Source organism: Dermacentor silvarum, chromosome 1, assembly GCF_013339745.2.
Source record: "Dermacentor silvarum isolate Dsil-2018 chromosome 1, BIME_Dsil_1.4, whole genome shotgun sequence".
In the NCBI taxonomy this organism is placed as follows: Eukaryota; Metazoa; Arthropoda; class Arachnida; order Ixodida; family Ixodidae; genus Dermacentor; species Dermacentor silvarum.
The window spans coordinates 157,978,504-157,998,346 of record NC_051154.1 but is presented as its reverse complement, the minus strand read 5'-3'; the positions used below and the strand labels follow the sequence as shown (position 1 = coordinate 157,998,346).

The 19,843-nt window shown below is 44.3% G+C and overlaps 1 protein-coding gene across 1 annotated transcript in view; it reads right to left on the bottom strand.

The window, feature by feature from the left end:
• The window catches only part of LOC119436281 (piezo-type mechanosensitive ion channel component 1-like), a 226,650-nt gene extending 211,778 nt beyond the window's left edge, over positions 1–14,872 (bottom strand). Inside the window, 3 exon segments of the mRNA XM_037703080.2 lie at positions 2,672–2,770; positions 7,543–7,736; positions 14,600–14,872. Coding sequence (XP_037559008.1) covers positions 2,672–2,770; positions 7,543–7,606 — 163 coding nt within the window. The 5' untranslated portion in view covers positions 7,607–7,736; positions 14,600–14,872.
• Positions 14,873–19,843: the final 4,971 nt, after the last annotated feature.

The window sequence follows — 19,843 nt, the reverse complement described above, 5'->3', positions numbered from 1 at the left end:
GGCAAACTTGCATGACACTTCGTTACATTTTGTTGCACTTCATTGAACTTAATATTTCCTACAAAACCACTCTGTTGCTTATTCTTGCTCTGCTTATTCTGGCCAACAGACGAAAGTCCTAACCATTTGACTATAGAACATACTGGTCTAACAGGCAGGATTCGTTGCACAGAGCAAACGCCAACACCCATCTGGTATTGTGATGGTACTGGTATGTGCGAGACTTGGCCTCAATTCACAGAGCACTATGTATACTTCTGCCACAACATTGATTACGGAGGCCAGGGGCCATAAGCCTTATCAGGACCATTTCCTGCAACCAGCTCTTGGAAAAGAATGCCATAAAGGCACTGCTCAAACAACCAAAAAAGACTTCCTCCGGAGAAAAACAATAAGGAAAACCCAGAGCACACCCCATCTTAATAGAGAAAATACACAGGTTTAATGCCAGTCTGAGTGAATTTATGGCATGGCATTTAGAAACATTCAATATATTGCCTAAAGTGAAACCTTGCACGACATGTAGCCACTTTCAAAAGCACAGTAAATTCACATAAACAATAAAAGAATTTCAGTGGGCTTAATTAGTTTGGGTCTCAAAACAAATCAACCGGAGTCAGAGTCAACCAAAACCCCTGTTATATTTTGTAATGTAAGCCAACTAAAGCACCAAGATCCCTTATAATGAAGCTCAGCTTCCCAGGGCAGTAACGTTTATTTGGAAAAAGCTTGCAATTAGCCACTTCTGCACTGCAAGAAAAGTATAATGGCGGTTTCAAGCTGAATGGAGACATGCTTCTCACCATGGCCCCTGCAGTATAACGTGCCCAAAGCACTCAGTAGACTTGCAACAGTTGATGCAGATGGAAACTCTGCCTCTGAACCTTCAACTGCTTGACACTTCAGCATCACGCAATTCTCATATTTTGTTTCACATCATATCTTCCATTTTTTTTTCCTCTAGCAGTGTGTCATCCTTTCATTCTCTCCTCTGCCCGTGTGAATACATGAGCACTTTTGTTCTTTGTGTTCCAACTTTTCTTTGCTTTCTAAACACTGCCTTAAATTTTCTGTTTGTCATGTAATGTCTTGAAAGCATAGAATTTGGCAAGACCACCCCATCATGAATACTGCTGCTCCACTGCAGAAGGACTGGGTTCCTACAGAACATCTGACAATTTGACAAGGACAATTCAAGGATTTAAAGCATGCTGAAGGACAAAATTCAAGAAAGAGGAACAAACTTTATTAATATACCTCAACTAACAAATATTCAAATCTTCTTATTAGCAGCAATTTTTTGTGACTAAACAGCCGCCGAGTTAAACACGTGCTTCAAACTTTTTAGGTGACTTTTAAAAGCTAAATGGCTGAAACTTGCACTCCACTTCGCTCACATTTTACGCACACCAGTGGCTGCATGAACAGCATAGATTTCACTTATTTAAGACTTTCCTCCTGGCATTTCTAAACTTCAGGGCTTGAATATGGAGCCACAATGGCTGCAATGTGAAGAAGCAAAACAACAAAAATGGTGGCATGGCTTGGTCATCAGGTCTGGCTTTGTCCAGCTTCATGATGGCAATAGTGATGCTGCCCTACCTTTATGAAATATTTAAACGAGTGTCATCAGTGGTTGTGGACACACTGTACTGCAATCATGAAGCGAAACTCTTAAAACGAAAAATGTGTGTGTGTGTGTGTGTGTGCACGCACGTGCGTGTGCGTGCGTGCGCGCGCGCATGTGGTGTGTGAGAGAGATTTGTTAATGGAGTGTCAACAATGCCACCAGAATGCGGAGTTCATTATTTAAAATGTTTTGCTTTGCATAAATAGCCCTAATTCTGGTTTTCAAGGAATTCAAGGAACACATTTATTTTCAACACCCTAACATAAATTTTGATGGTGACACCATGGCCGGTATAACGTAAAACTATTCCAATCTTCTTCTTTTCTGGCGTTTTACGTGCCAAAACCAGTTCTGATTATGAGGCATGCCGTAGTGGAGGGCTCCGGATTAATTTTGACCACCTGGGGTTCTTTAATGTGCACTACAACGCAAGCACACGAGCATTTTTGTATTTCGCCTCCATCGAAATGCGGCTGGGATTCGATCACGTGATCTCGAGCTCAGCAGCGAAACGCCTAAGCCACTGAGCCACCGCGGCCAGGTAACTATTCCAATCTGTTTTTATTCCGAATCACCCATTAGCCCTCTGTGATAGGTCAAGGCTCCAGATCTGCCCATATGGGTGACCACCATGCCCACATGGGAAGAGCTGGAGCCGTTTTGACCTATCACGGAGGGCAAATGGCCGATTTGGAATAAAAACAGATTGGAATAGTTTTACGTTATACCGGCCCAATTTTGTTTGTCATAAGTGTATTTTAACTATAATAAGTGGGATCAGCTGAATAAAGGAGTGATATCAAGAAGACATGCAATAAACCGATATTAAAAGGACACAACGGCGGTAGAAATGAGCAATGGATAATACAAAAAAAAATTCTCACCGAAGCTTTTTTTTTTTAACCACACCAAGGAGTCAACAACACAGTGAAACAGGAGTCTTGGGGTAAATGAGGCAGTGCAGTAGCAGCTAGTTAAATCACAACTGAATATGCACAGCAACACTAGATAGCTCTTTAACAGATACCTAGAAAAACTTACCTATATTTGCGTTCCTGGAATTAGGTCCAGGAACTAATGGATTGGCCAACAGAAGAAGTAAGTACACAAAGGAGAACACATTGTAGCGAAACAGCACCGCTGCAACAAAAATAAATTGTGAATGTGATTTTCTGTCAACATAAACGCAGTAATTATAAACAACACCTTAAGCAGCAAAGAACAAATGTACAGCTCTAATCTAAGGATAAGTCCCTTATAATGGATGTAATGATGAGTAATACAATGCAGACCAAAAAAAAAAATTTGGAGGACGCTTAAGCGTCGCCTTTAAGAGTAGAACGCGATAGCATTATCGGGACCCGTTCACATCGCATCGTTCGCATATGGCTAGTAGGCTTCATTCACTGCAACACTGTATGTGGGAAAGCCAGCTTACAAAGACCAAGCTTACACTGATCCCCTAAAGTTGGCTTCACTTTCAAACTGAAATACATTGCTGGAAAGATGTTTTCCAGCGGCAATATAAGTGGTCTTATATTAAAATTTGAAGGCCCCAGCACCTTTCTTTATTATTTTATTAATTGTTTGCTATTGCCCCGACGCGCGCAGGTCTGGTAAAAATGCTGGAAAAGGGGTTTGTGTTTGAGTTTCCTCGTAGCAGAATTAGGTTTTCTCGTACATTCAAATTACAATCCAATGCCGATTGGTAAACAATCCGACGGCGAATTCAACGCCGAACGGTAAAGTCGTACTTTAGCATTTTTCTGATAGATTTCACTGTGAGAAATTAAATTTTTGTTCACCAAAACCTTGTACCACGTGGAAGGCCTGTGCGGTCGATGTGGTTGGATGATTTTCTCTGCCACCCACGATCACATGCTGGTTGCCGATGCCGGATTTTCTGCGACACGAGGCCCTAAACGCTATCGCGTTAAAATACAGTTTTTTGAGCTCTTTCTTTAAATGGGGCCAGAACTGGAGGCACATGTCACTCAGCATTTGTACCTACTTGTACCTACACACACACAAAACTTGCAGATGTATGTCAATCTGCGGATGCTAATGCATCCTCAGATTGGCATCCGCATCAGTGTCGCATCCGCATCAGTGTCGCGATGCTAATGCCACCTAACGGCAGGGTTACTTGGGAGCAAAAGGTCGAAGGTGCTCTCTCTTTGGCTTGGGATCGGCGAGCAAGACGCACGAACGCTTCGCGCGTGCGCTGGCCTGCTTCGTGGGACCGTCTAACGAGGCTAGGAGCAGGACACCGGTATGGACGAACACGGATCGTTCGAAAGCGCCAGCATTCGCGTGACCGTACACGTGAACGACTAGGCGATGGTGTCATAGCATGGGGGGGAACATATTCGCTCGATATCCGGTCGCGGTGAGTCGGACTTCCTTGATTTGTCGTGCGCCCATGTGAATGTACTTCGGGTAGTAATTCGGCTAGCATGTATTAGTGTATGAAAGGTGCAATAAATGCCCTTTTGTTTGTTAGCACTACTGTGTTGTTGTTCCTTTGTCCCAAGAGCACGTGTGAGACCCCACATCTGGCTGCCCAACGTGGACCTCTTGGGACATCGAACGATAATTTTGACAGTTTTGCTCGGTTCGAGACAACCTTTGTTTGAACCGAAGCGTATTCCTAGCGTGGATTTTGATCGCAGCGTCAGCGGCATGCTTTCTTGAGTGAGGCGCGACGGTTGCTGTAGCGTGTTTGAACTTTTCAACATGTTAAGCCTTTTCGCAAGTGTTTTTGAAGTACACTCGTCTGTACGAGAGCCACGTGGTCTGCATCTTGGGAAAGCGAGGCCTAGCGCCCGCGTAGCATTGGCAAGCCTGAAGCGAGTGAGTACGGAAGCCTCGTGGGGTGGTCCGAATTTCTTATGTAAATAGCTTCTTCTATCTCTTTGACTTCGGAAGTCGCGGCTCAGGGAGCCGGGTGGTCGCGGGCCACGGGTGCCGCTACGGGCTGACTGGTATTGCGGCCTGGCACTGGGCGCTCGGACACCGTCTGGGACGGTGGGCGCCGTCAACTCGGATGCCGTGTGCACTGAGCGGGGTAGGACCACCTCACAGAGCTAACGTCTCCTCGCGGCTGCCTGTTGTGCCCATTTTGGGTGTTTTTTTGTTTGTTTTTGGATGCCGGTTGTTGTCAGGGTAGCGACGCAATAGGCCTAAGGCTTTACAAAGCCGCCTGTCGCACGTTGAGGGACACAACCTGGTGGACCATGGTGTTGAGGTGTCGCATTTTGCTTCCCTCATTCTAGTTAGCCTCGCACGAATTGAAATTACCCGTTCGACCCAAGAAAGCGAGCTTTGTTCATGTGAACTTAGCATCTGAGTAGCCGCCTGATATTTTGCTAGCCGAATTGAACATCGTACCACGTGGGCGATGCGCATGCAGAATTGCCTTGCACTACTTTAGTGTTTGTAGAGTGTGTTGAGTGTACGCAGCATGAGCGGAGTCACCCCTGGTTTGCTGTCACCTGCACATCGTCAGCACTGCTGCCCCGGACTACAATCGAGCTACCCCAGGCGATGCAGATGCCCGTGGCCAGTTTGGCGCAGCGATTTTGGCGGCCGCCTGTGTCCGGCTCGCAACCCTCAGCGGCTGGGAAAAGAGCCGGCAGTCACCAATGGCTACAGCGGCTCTCGCTGGCAGAGCGCGTCGGCGCGAGCGATGCTTGCTCGTGCCGACTTCTGCGTCGCCGTTTCCGGAGCCCTGCCGTGGACCCCAGAGACAAAGTCGGCTCGCATGTTGTAGATAACGTGTGGACATTTCCTCGGCGCGGCCACTGTTGCATGTACTAACTTTTGTTTGCGACGCGCACGTTGATAGACCGTCTGACATGTTTCGCCGGAGTATGTGTAGTGATTTAAGGTTGGGGGGATGTGGGGATGAGCGACTCTCACGCGTCCGCTGATGTTATTTTCCCCGCATAGCTCATGTCTCCAGTAATCCGGCTTCTCCGCATGGCTAAGCGCCGGCGGCGATCGGGGTGGTTGCGGCGAGAGATGGTGCGAGTGTCGCGATGCTAATGCCACCTAACGGCGGGGTTACTTGGGAGCAAAAGGTCGAAGGCGCTCTCTCTTCGGCTGGGGATCGGCGACCAACATGCATGAATGCTTCGCGCGTGCACCGGCCCACTTCGCGGGACCGTCTCGCGAGGCTAGGAGCAGGACACCGGTATGGACGAACATGGATCGTTCGAACGCGCCACCGTTCGCGTGACCGTACACGTGAACGACTAGGCGATGGTGTCATAGCATGGGGGGAACATATTCGCTCGATATCCGGTCGCGGTGAGTCGGACTTCCTTGATTTGTCGCGCGCCCATGTGAATGTACTTCGGGTAGTAATTCGGCTAGCGTGTATTAGTGTATAAAAGGTGCCATAGATGCCCTTTTGTTTGTTTGCACTACTGTGTTGTCGTTCCTTTGTCCCAAGAGCATGTGTGAGACCCCACAAAGCAGGCTGCACTGCTGCAACATGCCACCAGCTTTCATCGCTGAAGCCGTACAAACTCCTAGCTAACCTCCAACTAGTGACACTCGGTTTCCCCACACTCGAGCAACTATTAATGACTACAAATAGAAATCTACTTATATTAAAGTTATATAAATATGCTCCAGCTGAACACTTATACTTTCAAGCCCAAACTAATAAACAATGCTTAACTTAAAAATGTGCTGAAAAGAAAATTTGGAAAGAAAACAAGCATTTGTTTCAAAGCTAATCTGATGCGCTTAATTGTTATTACCTTCATCACAGTTCCTGAAGGCTAAAACAGAAAATGCCGTAAATAATTGAGGTCTCAGCAACAGAACATGGTGTGTATTTTGAAGACTTAAATTTCCTACTCAGTATAAGCCACCATATTACACATACAATTTCATCCAGAGCAAATTTTTGGTGAAAACAGTAGGCTTTCAGCTATAGCAGCTAGCTCAAACAATAAAAATGTACCATTCTGGCAGGAAACAAAAGGTGTATTAACACATGATTTCACTCTTCTAATGCATGTTGCAAATAAAACAAAAAGCTAGATGAAAATGTCAAAGTTTCGCTAAGACAACTAGCCTAGTTTTAAAACACTCCCACTACCTATGTTTCTTCCTAATCATGGACTAGTGAACCCAAGAAAACAAAATTTCTGCAAATACACATCTTCGAAAATAGCTTCATGAAAAAAGAAGCACCAATGGATAAAAACTAGTGCCCATGCTCATCCAGCTTGACCCCACAACTCGAAATCTAGAGCTGTACTCATGTTAGCACACTGCATCAATGTAGGCAAACAAAAGTATTACGCAGTCGTGCCACAGCCCCTTTTGCTTTGCTATGGCAGTGAACTGCACTCATCGACTCATTTCAGGGCACACACTCGAGTTTAGAGGCTAATGTGTTTTATCTGGTGGTTTACAATTTGTCCATTATCATGAATTCACTCTCTTACATTTAATTAAAGCTAACACATGTGTTGAGGAAAAGCCTCTTTCACCAAACAAGCTATGTTCATTGATGTTCTGAGTGGATATAAATAGTGAATTGTACAGTCAAGAGCAAAAGTTTGAAGGCCATGGCATCAGCAAAAAATTTAAATATATTCAAGCGCAGCTCCGCAGCATCGGCTTAATACGTTGTATTGGTCAAACACGTGCACTTAGGCGTGCGCTCTTGATTTCAGCTGGAATGCCGGCTGCAAAGAAAAAAAAAATAAAATCGTGGCACTTTTGGTCCGCAAACTTTTGCTCGCGACGGTACATTCAATGTTTTTTCTAAAAAGAATCTTACTTGCAAAAATTTAGTGAAATAAAACAGAGGTGAAATTTTGCACATCGTATTCTGAACTAGGCTAAGACGCATTTTTGATACACAAAGTACACAAGGTTGTCCCACATACCTAGCAACAAAACAAGAGGAAGTGCAACTCTAAACAGCACTTGGCAAACAACTGCTTTGACCATCTTGATGCTTCTTGCACAACAAATGAGTGTTTTGAAGGACAATCGAAGACCTCCTTTGTCACCTCCTTCAGCTTAACAGGCACATTCTGCTTTTCCAAGCTTCATAGACGACATCACAACGAGCCCAATGCTGCAAAAAAAAAAAAAACAAAAAAAAAATAACGCTGTCATGATCAGATAAGAGGGGCATGCATGGTCTTGTAGTTCTGACCATAGCATAAGTTTGCTGAACATTATGCCATGCCATAAGATCAACAGTTGCCACAAAAAGTGAATATAAGTTTCATTGGCAATGCTGCATCTGCACCACTTACATCCAACATTAAAATACTTGAACAGAATTGAAACTTAGGCTATTTGCTTGAAATGCATTTTGAACTGCAATACAAGAAGCGACAGTGTCTTATTGCTGTAATGCTTTTCTTTGTGTTGTGTGTTTTTTGTGCTACAGTTAAAAATTTAGTTAATTACAAAGCACTCTTCTCTTTTATTGGATAAGCATCATCAAGAGCCATTAAAGTGGAGTAGAATCTAAAAAAAAGATATGGAGGCCAACAATTTCCAAACCTGATGGAATTGCCCTTTCTAACGCAGGTGACCCAAAAATTGTATAATTAAAGTATTACAGACACCATGTAGCATAGAAACAATAGTTCTCATGTGCTCAATCATTTCTCTGCTTAATTCTAGACAGCATATAATAATGCTAAAAAAATTTGCATTACAGCCTTTAATTTGACTGATTGTGTGACAGTTATAAGAAAGAAATGTGCCAAATTCTCGCATTTGTAATGACTAGAGATCGTAATGCTCCATTTCATTTTCCTTTCTTTTTTTCTTATGTGTCATGTCGAGTGGCCAATCAAAAGAAGCACAAATATGAGCCACATCAGAACTAACAACTCAGGGCGATAACAATAGAAAATGTAATGGACCGCTAGAAAATAGTGTCAGATTGCAAGCAAATGCTTATTTTTTTCTGTCTCTCCATGCCATGCACTTACAACATATGAGCACAAGAGTTATAAATGACTTTTATAATGCCGTTTATGATGTTTGTACCTAAAGATGCCCTCTAACATTTTTTTGCCAGAAAATGCCCTCTTTAGCATGTTGTCATGCTTTCAACTAGTCAGATATTGACAGTATAGGCTGCTCTTACCATACATACAGTCTTGTGCACACAATAATCACTATCTGCTTTCATGGTTGACAGTGCAAAGGTGGTGGCCCTTCTGCTGAGTTCCATAATTTTTATTGGCAGACCAAGTTGGGTGTGACCTTAAAGTACATATGTAGCTGCTGGCTGGAACACTTGCTTTGTTACTTTAGTAGGAACATAGAAATGTCAGATGCTAGCGTGCATTTTCATTCTGTCTCATCAGAGTAAAGCAGCATGAACAGCTATAATAGGCAGCTGTCTACCACTCCTGGCCACTTTTCATAATAACCACTTATTATAATGCACTCGTCAAGTGTGCAATCGTATGTTTTACAGTAACAGACCATCTATCCTATAAAGGAACACAATTCTGTGCCCCATCAAATCGCCAAAAAATACTATGATTTCAAAGTTCTGCTGACTATTGCTTTAGTTTTTAAAACACTCCAAGTGACTTCCATTACCTATGTTACCTAATTCTAGACCAGTGAACTCGAGAACAAAATTCCTGCAATTATTTGAAAATGAATTCACGAAAAAGAAGCACTGCACAAATAAAAAGTAGCCCCTATTAAGCTTTAAAGCAAGATCTGCACGCATGCAAGCACACTACATCAATATCAGCAAAGAGAAGTCCTGATAATTAAGACCACAGTTCTTTTTACCTTTTTTTTGCATTATTTTCCTACTCAGTTCACTGCCATTAGGAATAGTTCCAGGCTGGATGGGACAGGTTCACTCACAATAAGCCAAGCTTTCATTTTCTAGAAGCCAGAGCAGCTAGCAAATGTACAACTGCACTTATGTTCGCAGGGTTCAAAAACTGACAAATACTCATTGCCAATATCAATCAAGTAATTAAAAGGCAATCAATAGAAATTAAAGTGTACCATGAGGAGCAAGAGGATACTCCTGCCTAAACATACCATAAAACGTGAATGATTTTCTGACAGCTAATGGTGAAAGTCCGCAGGAAACTTCCCACAATAGACTGATCACTCCATTCAGAGCACATGCACACTTGCCCTAAAAAAATTGTCGGATTTAATGTTCTGAAACTGCACATTTGGTTATGAGGGATGCTGTAGTGAAAGGCTCTGGTATAATTTTTACCACCTGAGGTTCTTCAATGTGCACCCAAAGCATTGTACACAAGTGTTCTTGCATTCTGCCTCTACCAGAATGTGGCTGCTGTGGCCGGGGATTGAACCTGCAACCTCGTGTTCAGTAGCACAACGCCATAGCAACTGAGCCACTGCAGCTGGTGAAACTAGTTCTGTATTGTTTAACTAGTTGGTGAAACTAGTTCTGTACAGTTTACACCCTTTTAATAAGCCACTAGCACTTCTAAGCAATGCAAACTGCCAGGTGAAGTCCTTTACTCTATTCACCAGGTTATGCGTCTATAAGCTGCCATAAGCTTTCTTGCAGAGCCTTGCTCAAAACTAGAGCTGAAATATTACCCTTAAGTGCAAGTGAACAATTTACTAGCCCCAGTGCATTATTCTTGGAAGTAGTAGGGCTCATCTTACCATAGTATTTTGTACTGCACATTGCTTTCATACTTCTTTCTCTCTTTGATGATGCTATAATTTATTTCCTGCTGCTAGACACGCAACTCTTCTCATTCCGATGATCCTCGCATACCTGTTTAAAACTAATTCACTAGCACTTCATATTCAGCTCTGTTTGTTCATTCACTTATTTTGGAAAATACATGGCACTGACCACATGAAGCATAACAAAAGGGGAGTTATTAGACTTTCATGGGGCCGTGCTATGATGGGGTGTTAGAGCAGCTGCATTCAACTAGCACAATAATAAAAAAAAAAGATAAAGAAACATCAGACATGGCATGTTAAGTATGCCAGTGTGATTGTTACAGATAAATTCTTTGATAAAGTTCTACTTGGCACTTTGTGATAAACATCTGTTTGCATAAAGTACACCAATGAACCCACTGCACTACACATGTTCCCAGACAGCAGGGTTTATGAATGGCTGGTTTATACATGTGCTGCTTTTCACATTGTACAAATCAGCATTCTGTCAATTTTTGCTGCAGGCATACATCCCATATGTTTCTACTTCAAATCACTCACTTATTGGCAAGATTTGCAGTGCCTAAAGTGCAGTATGAAGTATCTAAAATTTACTATTTGGTGCCTAAAGACCCGGCCTCTAATCATGACAAAACAAAAAGAAAACGGCATTCCATAGTTCAAAATTATAATAGATTTTTAAAATATTTGCTTTAATTTAGAACCAGAGTATTTAGCACTGATTATAAAGTCCACGTGAAAACTCAGGAATGATAAACTAGGTGAATAAGCAAACAGACAAATATTAAATTATAGCAAATAAAAGATGAAAGCGCAAACAAGTCACAATATCCTAGGTAAATTGTGGAACTGGGATACAGACTGATTCAAACTAAGGTGAAGGATGTTAGAAGCAAAGACAGCATGAAACTCAAAGGAATCAAGCTCGAAACAAGGCCCATCTTTGACCCCTTTTTCCTCCTTTATGTCTTTACTAAATATCTTCAGTGCTTTTGTGAATATGTAATACTCTCTGAAACATTTATAAGACTTATCTTGATGAAGCACATGCTCTGGCACACTCTCCAGAGCAAGCACCAATGCAAACAAATGAAGAATGGTTGAAAATTAACTTCAATAGAACCTAGTAATTCACTGTGCCCTCTATTTTTTCCTTAGTTCATTTTCATCCTTGTGTAATCGCTGTATCATTGCAACCGAACCAGCCCCAATTTACCATGCTGAGCAAGACATTCATATTAGAAACACAATTAACAGAATGCCAACCAAAATGGCTTTGTCAAAGGGATTAGGCTTTTCGGCTTCCTTGTTCACATACTTGCCAACTAGTAGTGATCAAGACACTGCTTAGTGGAGCTCGTCATGCCATAAAAGGAGGATGGCAAGGGGGAAAGTAATATTATAAAAGCGAGAAAAAGAAAGAGGATAAAACATATTACAGCTCAGCAAATGAACAACTGCAAAACAAATGTCAAACTTAACTACAACTCCAAAATACAAAATTCTACTTGCCCAGAATCTTAATCAGCAACAGTGCACAAAAATTCACACAGAAATGATTATGTACCACCAACAATGTACCAAGAATGCAAGGAAATATGGTAAGGAAGGTTCTTGTTATAAATGCAACTGAGAGCAGTTCAACATATATCATGGGATGTTACAGCCAACAGGTGCAACATCCTGTTTTAGTTAACACAACGAACATCCTGCTCTACTCAAACATATCGCCTGCACATGATGATGCTGGGTAAGCTGTATGAAGTGGCTAGCCAACTAGTAGTTTTGCATTTGTTTTCACTGGATGCCCTACTCACTGGCTTTGACCCATGTTTACTCACGTACAAGTACCTGAAGCACACGGCCAAAGCTTTACTGGAGTGATTGCTATGCCCACAGATAAATGAGGAACTTTTTGTTTTCCTTAGCAATAGGTAATAGCATGTATTATATAATGACATGTTACATACCTACTTAACGGCACATATTTTAGTTTCATAATAAGCATTTATCATTGAAAGTCTTATTCAGGAGAACTAAATGCATATAATGAGCATTAATTAAATTTGCACATAATAATGCTGTACTTGGCAGTTAACATTTTAGTTCAGCTCTAAAACAAAGAAAAAGCCATCATTTTCATTCTTAGAGTGGCAACGATTGAACTCATTTCATCAATAAAACCAAATTATGGGGTTTTACATCCTGAAGCCACAATATGGTCATGAGAGATGTCATACAGCAGGAAGCACCGGATAAACTTTGACCGCATGGCTCTTCAACCTCTTGCAGATTAAAGAACACCTCTAAATGTGCACTTAAAGGTATGTGATGCCCGAACATCGAAAGTTAGTTCCCAGCCCTTTGCTGGCCCAGGGTAAAATTTATTATCTTTGTTACAAAAATCTAAAATGAGCATCTAGTGGAAAAAATGTTGTGTTGATGCATTTCCTCACTGCAAATCCTTTTACTTGGAAGGCAAACCACATCGAATCTTATGGTAGCCTGTAGAACAGTTGGTATTGCAAAGGCGACTGTAATTTATGTGCCTGAATGAATGCAGTCACAGGAGTTTCTTGAAGGGTTCGGTCTCATTGAAAATTCTGTGCACAGAACATTTTTTTTTTTTTTGTAAGCGAGAGGTGGAAACACCCTCACATGTTTTTGTTGGACTACTATACACCCCCCCCCCCCCCCCCCACCCACCTTGAGATCTTGGATATTACTCATTTAAAGGTCCCATGGTGATTGAGGAGCCCAAACTATGTAATGAAGTTGCAACAACCCAAAGCTCAGCACACAGAAATGCATAACAACATAAGGACCTCAGTTAAACACAATTAACACAAATATGTGCCAGTCATTGAAATAGCTCCCTGAAGTGCTTTCTGCTTTCTGGTGTACGCTATCAATAAAGGCTATTGGTAGTGTAGATGTTCAAGGAAACATATGTCAAGCTTGACACATGCATCGAAAGAAACATCCAGACTCTGATATATATGATCTATATGACATACATGATCTCTAAAATATAAAAAATGTTGACTGTTCTGACCCCCAAACACTTGTGAAATCATATACAGCTCTACTTTTCACCTCTTTGCCCTCTGTCTTTTGGTCAAATTAATTTGACAAATTAAACAGTGTACCTGAAGCTCAAATGTTGCTATAATAAATGTTCAGTGGTTGTTAATCACTGAAACTGCCCACACAGAGGTTAAACTTACATTGTATGAACATGTGCGATATACTACATATTTAATGTCACATCTAAGCAAGTCTTGATATCAATTACATCAAAAACAAAGATTTAAGCAGGATAAAACCTTTCTCATCATTTTTGTACATCCTGCTTACTGTTCAATTATGGTTAACCCGCCTAATAAACGGAAAGCGGAGGTGATCTCACCCGTTACAGAAGCATTTGCAAAACTCTCCCGTGAGATACGAACCGAAAGTAGAAGGTACATCCGTTTGTTTCTACTCGCCAATGAGAAAGCCGAAATCGCGTACTTTGAGCTCACTTGCATGGATATTTGTGCACGTTGCAACCGTGACAGAAGTTCGCGCTTTTGATGGGGTACAACCGTAGTGAAAAAGCATCACATACGCTTCGACTGTAATATGCCCTAATTACATCAATGAGTGCAGTAAACGGTCACCCAGAGGATAAGTCCAAGATAACCGCCGTCGGACGGACAATTTAAAAATCTCAATAATGTTCAAGGTTCTCGAATGCTCTGTTTTCTTTGTGATTGGTTAAAGCTCGTGCAGAAACAGCCTCGTATATCGGTCACTCGTCACAGGAACGGCAAATCCAAACTTTTGGGCAATGTTTTGGGATACCGCACCCGCACATGAAGCAGACTACATGACAGGTGGAATACGCACAAGGGCCGACCAAAACGCAGGCGGTCGTCAGACATCGCAAAGCAAAGCGAAAGCTACTCCGACACGTCCGTTCTATACATGCAAACACACGCATCATTTCGGATGTGTGCGGCTATCGATCCGGCCCCGAAAAAGTAACAAAAACAACCGTAAGGCCATGGTGCATTAAGAAGCTTGCCCACACGTTGCGTGCTGTGGACAGAGTGGACTCTCTGATACCGACGTCCGCTCGAGCTTTGCCCAGGGTCTCCATTTCTAGAAAATACGACCATTGGACTCGGGTACATGACGAACAAGCGCAACTTATGTCTTCGGACTTGCCATAATCACCGCTAAAGAGTATTATGTATGCACAAGAGACATAAACAGTATACTCACAGCCGACTCCATCGGAACACCTCCGCACGCTCTTTCTGTTCGTCTATCACGGCTGGCCTGTCACAGGCGAAATTGGTGAAACGGTGAAACCGTGTCGATGATAACGCGGCCACCCCCCTATTTTGCTCGAGCTACGCACGATTACGCCAGACCGTAACAAACGCATAGCGCGGACAGAATCTGATGCCGGCCAGCTGGATATGGGACATGTCACGCCCTCTGCTCCAGCAGAGCTCGGTCGCTCAAACTGCTCATCGTCAGTCAGGTGTTCGACGCTTTCAGCGGTAACAGAACCAAACAGAAACGTAGACGAAGGCAGAAGCATAAAACTCGCTAGCGCGCCATGCGGCCAAATGTTTGACAGTCTCTGAAGTTAACGATATCATAAATTTCAGCGTAGTTTGCTATGACTTCAGTTCAAACTCGCTCTGAATTACAGGGTGTGAATTGTTTGAATAATACTGAAACGCTAAACAACACTCACAAATCTGTCGTTTACTACTTAACGCTGCAATGATAAACATCCATTAAAAGCTTAAGAAGACAACTTGTCAATGTCAGCATAGATTTAAAATATTTTACGTTATGTTCAACTGCCTGACATACGTAAGAAGGATAATATTATAGAAACACACAATGGCTTCATGAGCATGGTACCGAAACCGAAACTAAGGCGTAAATCCGTAAAGGCTCATGGGATGCGTCGTCTGCTCGGCGCTTCCGGTTCTGGCGCACGATACTCCGTTAGCGGGGCCGGTCGCGCTTGCTCTCTGTGCACTTTCATCACAAGCTACCGCCCACGCTGCAAATATCTAGAGCCTGTCATGGTCGCATCGATAACTGACCATTATATCTGAGCATAGGCAGTCATTTAAAATAATTTTTTCCCGATTTGACCGAACACGTGAATTAGGTATGCCCGCTGTCGCATTCGCGGCAGCGGGCATACCTGTCACATCGACGAAGAAAGTTACTGATTGGAAATAAAGACGCGAAGCGAACGCACGCACGCACGCACGCACGCACGCACGCACGCACACACACACACACACACACACACACACACACACACACACACACACACACACACACACACACACACACACACACACACACACACACACACACACACACACACATACACAAATGATCACATAATATCATAAATGATCACATAAATATCACATAAATTATAGAAAGACAGACAGGGAGACAGGTATAGTGGTTGTCGCAAGGTGATGCATATTACGTGCAAGTATAATGTCTGCCGCTTCATTGCGGATAGAGGGAGATTCTAGAAGGATAAGGGGGGGGGGGGGGGGCACCTTTGTTCACGGACCAAGGTCGAGGTGGTTTCGAAGTGAGCACACAACTCCCCGTACGGCAACCCCTCAGGCGCGTACGCTAACATCCCGCGCGTAATGACAGGCGCGTACCGATTACGGGAGAAAACGGGATATTTTGGCTCCCGTGCATGGCACATCCTGAGTGTATGTCAGCTAGTAGGCAGGATATGCCATGCGGCCATGGGCAATTCTACCGCTAGGCCACCGCGGTGGCCTAGAGACCGGTAGAGTATCCACCTTGTATGCGGTAGCTACCGAGTTCAAATCCCGGTGCCGTCGGAAGCCCACCGGTTTTTTCCAAATGGGTAAAGATGTTTACTGGCCTGGTACCCGGTTCTCGTGGGGGTTCACATCTCGAAAGGAGGCCCAATAGAGATTTCACGAGTGGTCCCTGGGCACCTCTTGTCCAACCACAGACGGCCTTGTTAAAGAGCATCCACCGCGGCTGTGGGAGGCAAGTGTTGCCACCGCGGGTACCTACCGGTATAAAATATGTACAAGCGCGCTCCCGGCCTGGAGCTAGGCCATTAAGGGATCTCAGCGCTTGGAAAGGGGTGTTGTACCCAACCCGAAGGCGTCCCGGTGCATTTGGGGCGCCGCATGGCAAATCGTCGACATGGGAGAAGCCCAAACCTCATTTTTTGTGCTCACGAGGGTGTCGACGGGAATTTAGGATGCAGGCTCCTTTCCCAAGGGTATCCCCCATGAAGAAAGCCGAACGCCAGGGCGGAGCACATTTGTGCCCCAATTGAACCAGTGGGTGCCCGGTGGCGGTGGGAATCGAACCCGCAGCCGAGGCGAGCGCTCTACAACTATAGGCACTGGTGTCACTTCGATAAGGTGGCGGTCACCAAAATGTTTATACAGGGGAAACTAAATGAAACACTAATCTGAGCGCGTATATTTCGGCAGCTTCTGTGCTTTCTGAAGGCGTGTTTAAAAAATATTTCATATGGAATATCTGAAATGTATGACTGTGCATACCCTATACTAGCCTGTTTCTACCATTGCAGGAACAAAGCATCGTTAACTACGCCGAATGCCCTACGTAAGGCGACGCACTCAACTTATCGCATTTGATTGTATCTGTTCAGGGATTCTTAAGAAAAACAGGGAACTAGGTGCTTTCGTTATACCTTTACGTCTTGGTGCGTTAACGCGGAGTGTCCGGAGTTACCAAATTACACACTTGGTTCGGTAGCAAAGTTACCGAGAAAAGTATGCAATAATGTGCATTTTCTGCACGCTAGCTGTCCAGATACATGTATTTACGTTGTACGTCATTTATGACAATATCATGATTCGATACAAAGTGGATGCATTCATGCCGCTTCAATTCAAATGTTTGTCTTGAGTCCAGCTATTAAGTGAAGTGTTGCTTCCATGAATCAAAAAACGTGCACCTGCATTGATAAGTTGCATTTTTCCCGAGAGTGCTGGGATTTTTGTTTATGGGTTCAGAACTGGTTTTGGCACGTAAAACCCCATAGTTAAATTTTTTTTTTTTATGGGTGACCTACGAATCTTCCCTCTATTTCCGTCTATAGCCAAAATACAATGTTTAGTTCCTCGAAATCGCTACACTCTCAATCGAAGATGTTCGACTCACCACTGAGCGAATCCCATGCCGGACTCCGACGCTGTGTGTTTCGTGGCCATACGGTCCCGCGAACCAAAACGCGTACGAGTAATCCGTGTTCACTCATGCCAGTTCTGCGTTCCGAGGCCGAACGAGACACCTTTCACGATAGTAGAGTGGCCAGAATATTATGGTATTCTAACGATAGTGCCGCAAAACTCATCGACGAAGGCGTAATCGGTCCGTTCGCCGACGTCCCGAAGCCAAGAAAGAAGACAACCTCGATCTCCATTTAATTTATTTGACCCTCAGGGGCTTTCGGCATTACAGAAGGCCCGCTTAGCAAATAACATCAACGTATGTTACAAATAGATAGTAATAATACAAAAGTATAACAAAATGTAAAAGTCAAACACGATAAACATTTGGCACTCTTCATGTTACCCGAAAGAGACATGGGAAAGCGCTATGCATGGAATACCCCTGCACCACCGCGAAAACCATGAACTACGCGCACGACGACGCTCCCCATACCATGAGCCACCGCTATATATATATATATATATATATATATATATATGATGTTACGGAGCGATCCATACATGGATCAACGCGATGCGACAAAGACGACGATAAAGACGCTAGCACTTGGGCCGGATCGGACATCTCTTGCCCTAGCCTCCTCTGTATATATTTTGTAAATATATCCTTCGCCTTCATCTCGCTTCCGTCACACTTTGGTGGAGGTGCTGGGTACGTCTCGCCTCATAACGGAACTTCGCATCAGCCGTCGTTTCGGACATCTGTCTGCAATGGCGGAAGACACAGCGTCTACATCAGCGCCCGCCACTTCGACGGTCGTGCTTGTGCAACCCCGGGATCCTGGCACGTTCTCCGGTTCCGGTGACGCGGACGTTGAAGACTGGCTGGCGGAGTACGAATGCGTGAGTAAGAACAACCGATGGGACCCTACCATGATGTTGGCAAATATAATCTTCTACCTGACAGGCACTGCGAAGGTATGGTTCGATAATCACGAAGCTGAGATTGGGAGCTGGGACACCTGCAAAGAAAAATTCCGAGAATTGTTTGGGAAGCCCATTGGCCGGAAGATCGCCGCGACAAAGACTCTCGCGTCACGTGCGCAGACGGCTACCGAATCTTACGTCGCGTACGTAGAAGACGTATTAGAGTGTTTTAGCTGAGCGCTTGCTGTCCGCTCCGCTCAGACCGGCATATGCTAGCAACGCTGTCCCGAAAGGCCGACGCCGAGATGCCGGAGGACGACAAGGTTGGGCATATCTTGAAAGGAATCGCCGACGACGCCTTCAACCTTTTAATGTGTAGAAATTGTTCTACAGTCGACGCTATTATAAAGGAGTGCCGGCGCTTTGAGCAGGCTAAAAGCCGGCGCATTGGCCACTCATTTGCCTGGTTTCCCAACACGGCGGTAACGTCCTCTTGCGAAAACCGCACGGCTGCACAACCGTCAGTTCCACCAGATCAGCTGACACGTATTGTACGCCGCGAACTTGAGGCCATGACCCCTGCTCCTGTTCACGCCGGTGACTCGAGCTCGATTACGGCTCCATTCATTCAAGCCATTGTCCGGCAGGAGCTCGCCAACATGGGCATTCACTCTGTGTGCACCGTTGCCAGCCCAACACAAACTTCGTGGCGTCCGCCCTCTTCCTATAAAGAGCAGTGATTCGCTACTCGATATCGCGACCCTGCTGCGTGGCGAACCCCTGACGATCGACCGATATGTTTTACTTGTCACCGCATCGGCCACGTCGCCCGTTATTGCGCCACCCGCTGGTCCTCGGCGCATCAAACGCTGTCTACCCCTTACTGCCGTCCCGAGAGCACCCGCTTTCCGCCTTCAACCCAGTCATATTTCCCTAACGCCGATGTTTCCCCCAGGATAAGTAGCCGCTCCCCGTCGCCGCGTGGTCACCAGTCACGCTCGCCTCCAGGCCGTCGCCCGTCGTCTCGCTCACCACAGAGTCTACTATGGACGTAGGTGTCTGACTGATCGAAGACTGGTCTTTATCACGCTCCTGCGAGAAACGATGACCTGCGGATGGCCGGACGGAACCCTTGCGGCCGTTGCGTGGCTGTCTTGTAGTTCGTTGTTGGTCGGACAAGCGGTCATCATCAAGATGTTTTTTTTTTTTTTTTTTTTTGTGATATCAATGTTTTGTATGTGTATCTCACACTGTCTGTCGCGGCTTACACTGATGCTATGTTGGCAATGCTTGTGCGTGTACACCACGTGAAGCGGTGCTCTTAAATACTGCCATAATCCTATGTACTCTG